The sequence below is a fragment of the Glycine soja genome, chromosome 2 (genome assembly GCF_004193775.1).
Source record: "Glycine soja cultivar W05 chromosome 2, ASM419377v2, whole genome shotgun sequence".
NCBI classification, from domain to species: domain Eukaryota; kingdom Viridiplantae; phylum Streptophyta; class Magnoliopsida; order Fabales; family Fabaceae; genus Glycine; species Glycine soja.
Genome location: NC_041003.1, coordinates 13,715,848 through 13,719,592, shown reverse-complemented (window position 1 = coordinate 13,719,592; position 3,745 = coordinate 13,715,848). Strand labels below are relative to the sequence as shown.

Genomic DNA, 3,745 nt, shown 5'->3' with positions numbered 1-3,745 from the left:
TTAAACTAAAATCATTAGTTGATAACATTTATTATTATTAGTACAGCTTACATGCACGCTCAGACTAATTAATGGCACTAAGCTATATATGCCACTGCCACCATTTACTTACAAATAGGATAATACACATGATGTTACTTGGAAGAAGCTAATAAGACAATTTTTTTGGATCCTCACTTTTAAAACAGGAGAATTGGCCATGGGATGGGTTAAGGAGGAACAATCAATATCAAGTTGGGGTGGGGTGGCAAGGAATATCTAAATTTTATATATGAATAAAGGGAGATTTTATCATATGATGATCATCTTTGATTCTATTCGTTTCTCCAAAATCTTGTAGGTAGACCATGCAGAGGGACTGGGAATGGGCTATGTTGGATTCCGTTCTGATATCCCACTACTTCCCACCTGCCATCCAAATAATTGAACATGGTTAATTAATAAACACTTTGATGATGATGATACTGCAGATGTAAATAATTTTTTTTAAAAAATTCAGTTTTTATGTATTGTGAATATAAGAATTTTTACACAGTAAACTACTAAAAAAATATTAAAAATTAAATATGACTTTTAAAATAATAATTATAAAAATTAATAAATTTATCATTTGTAAGTAGATAAGTAGATAGTAATGTAAAAACATTTAAAGGATGAAAAAAATCCATATCAAAATTTGATAAAATGATTATTTTTTTTTTTGGTTTTTGGTGAATACAAAATGAAGTTCAAAATTTACCTATATTTGGTTACTAGATGATGAATTAAAATGAACATGTTCAGTTTGGCAAGCTCATTTCCTGGACAAGAGTGCACTCCGTTGCCAAATGGTGTAAAAGTATTGGGCTTTGGAGCAACCTGCAGCCACACAGGGTGAAATATATATGTGTTCAGAAGAGAAATATAGGGTTTCGCTTTTGTTATTATTTTTCTAATATTTGTTTCACTAAGTGGTGGGCAAATTCATGTTCAGCATCATAACGTACCTCAAACCTTGATGGGTCAAAATTGTGAGGAGAAGGGTGAAATTCTGGATTATGATGGATGTTCCTGAACAGTGGCATGACTTTCCAACCCTTCGGTATAAGATATCCTTTAACAGTTGCACCAAACATTTTAGAAATCACGTAGGAAATAGTAAAATGATTTGAAAATTAAAATTCCTATGAATATACACAGGTAGTAAAAAAAGAATATTATATTCCGTCTCAAATTATTTCTTACCTTTGTATACTACATCAACCACAGCTTCCCTAAAAGTAAATGATATGATACTTGACATTCTAAGGCTTTCCAAAATCACCTGCAATATATACAAGATCGTAATGAGAAATATATATTCACCAAGTTACTTTCACATTAAACTAAGACATGAGAATTGTGTTGCTGCATCGATATCACATTTACAGCAGTATATAGTATATACCATACCCTATGAGTAGTTGGCATATTTCTGGTCTGACCCCATGTCAATGGCTTTTTCCCTCCTTCATTAGCTTCATATACTGCCATTTGGTCTGCCTGCAAAACAGTTTCATTGACTCATTAATTAGCATAAACTTTTCAACACTTGTGGCCTACAAGGATTTGAAAAATCTTTTTGGGAGACAAAAAAAAATAAAACAAGTCTTACTTTTATTGCTTCAAGAAGTTTCTGGTCATCATGAAGATACTTGAGAATCCAGGTTAGAACACTTGCTGTAGTATCCTGAGCTGCAAATAGTACCCCAATTACATTATCAGCAATTTGGTCATCACTTAGCGTTTGTTCTTTTTCATCCTTGTAGTTCAGCAAGTGGCCTAATAGATCCATCTCCATCAATCTCTGCTCCTTTCTTTTACAAATGATCTCACTTATAATCTCCCTGATTCTCCTCCTTGCCTTCAAATCATTTCACAAAGTATTCATCAGATAAAGACATGACACAGAATCTGATCCCATGTATCAAATGATTTTCTTAGACCAGCAGTAAGAAACCATATATATAATATAATATAATATAAAGAGGAGTCCAAACATCACACTATTTTTTTTATCTGTAAAAATAAAAAACAAGTACCATAAATTTACCAAAACTTACGTATTTTATCCAACCAGCTAGACCTAAGCATCATTATTTAACACATTATTTTTACTATTAACTAAAATTCATGTCGAACTACAAAATCATAGAGTAAGACTCCTTAAACAAGAAATCAGTCAAATCCACTAAATTTTGTGATTTAAAATATATTTCAGCCAATAATAATGAAAGTGTTCAAAAGAATGTATCATAGTGTTTTGCGATCTTCAACTTACCAAGAGTGCTTTGGAGTATACAGTTCCGGGAATCCTGTTAGGGAAAGAATTGTACCCTTTCTCCACTATGCAGTAGTTTTCCTTAAGCTGGTCTCTATAATTGTCTTCCAAGTGACCAAAGACAGAGAGGATGCCAATATTGAAAGAGAACTGCGAAGAAGAAGAAGAAGAAGAGAGTTAAGGGGAAGGCCATGATCAGTTTTGAGAAATCAATCGTACATACATCACCATACAATAATGGAGGACCCCAGTGACAAGAAAATTAATGAGGAACCAACAGATGAAAACAAAATTCAACGCCATGCAATAAAAGCATATCAAATAAGACGAGAAAAAATCCAAAAGTAGAGACCCACTAAAACAAACAGCAAGCAAAAATGAGGCTCACAAACTCGAACACATCATATCGTAACATATCAAAAACCGACCTTTTTCATTTCTTGGAAAGCGTTGATGACTTGTCCAGTGGAAACCCACGATTCCAAAGAGGAAACGACCTCGGTTTCGATGTCTGGGATCAGTTTTCGGATGGTTTCAGGAGAGAGAGAGGTTTGCACCAGCTTCCTGATACGAGTGTGGTATTCTCCTTGGTGGAAGAACAATGCTGAAGTGCCTATTAGCTTCTCTTTGCTTTTTGGGTATGTGGGTTTGAACAAGTGAGCATGAGTCACCAACACAAAACGTGCAGCCTCAGGGCTAGCCAACATCACGCATGGACAACCTAGTATGTGTGTCTTGAAAATTTCTCCATATCTGATCAATTAAGAATTTTGTGAAAATTAAGTTAGATTAGCTCCACCACCACCATGTTTATGTTCCATGCATTTATTTTTTCATTTAAAAAAACAACAACTTAGATCCAGTTCTTTAGGTACACTGGTTGTAAGTTCCTCCGATCAGAATTAAATATTCATCTCAATAATCTGCATGCAAAAATCATCGAAGTAAAAGTTTGATTCTGATTGGAGAACAACATTATCAGTACAAGAGTACCTAAGGAACTGTAACTAAGAAGTTTTGTAAAAAAATAAAAAAAAATGATCATATGAAGAGGATCAAACTATAACAAGAACCTTTTTTGCTTTGAAGCAAAGAAGATGTTAGGGTCTTGAGAATAGAGTTGAAGGGTCTCTCCTATGTAAGGCCAGCCCATTGAGCCAGGGGGAAGCTTAGGCTTAGCTACTACGTGTTGTTGTTTCTTGTGTTTCTTTATTAATGGATACGAAAGAATAAGGGATGAGAAGATGAGTAAAATGCAAAAGAAAATGGTGGCAATGATCTCCATAAACACACACACACACACAAGGCGTAGGTAGCAACTAACTTCTCTCTCTATGTGAGTTCCCGCGAGTGCGGGTTATGTGGAAATAATATGACGAAATGTGATGATAGGTGTGGAATGCGTTTTAATTTGCTTCGATGGCTTTTCAAGTCAATGAATGATCC

At 34.4% G+C, this 3,745-nt stretch overlaps 1 protein-coding gene across 1 annotated transcript; it reads right to left on the bottom strand.

Annotated features, from left to right (window-relative positions):
- On the bottom strand, positions 1-3,745 carry LOC114388565 (abscisic acid 8'-hydroxylase 4-like). The gene is made up of 9 exons (XM_028349114.1): positions 3,373-3,745; positions 2,728-3,052; positions 2,300-2,449; positions 1,634-1,882; positions 1,432-1,521; positions 1,225-1,303; positions 987-1,093; positions 740-858; positions 1-408 (listed from the first exon to the last, which is right to left on the bottom strand). The coding sequence occupies exons 1-9, from the start codon at positions 3,582-3,584 to the stop codon at positions 315-317; spliced, it is 1,425 nt and encodes a 474-aa protein (XP_028204915.1). The 5' UTR covers positions 3,585-3,745; the 3' UTR covers positions 1-314.

Coding starts and splice junctions, on each gene's coding strand:
- LOC114388565 (XM_028349114.1), bottom strand. CDS start 3,584: ATGGAGATCATTGCCACCATTTTCTTTTGCATTTTACTCATCTTCTCA. Junction 3,053..3,372: donor TTTGCTTCAAAGCAAAAAAG/GTTCTTGTTATA, acceptor TTAATTGATCAG/ATATGGAGAAATTTTCAAGA. Junction 1,522..1,633: donor AACTTCTTGAAGCAATAAAA/GTAAGACTTGTT, acceptor ACTGTTTTGCAG/GCAGACCAAATGGCAGTATA.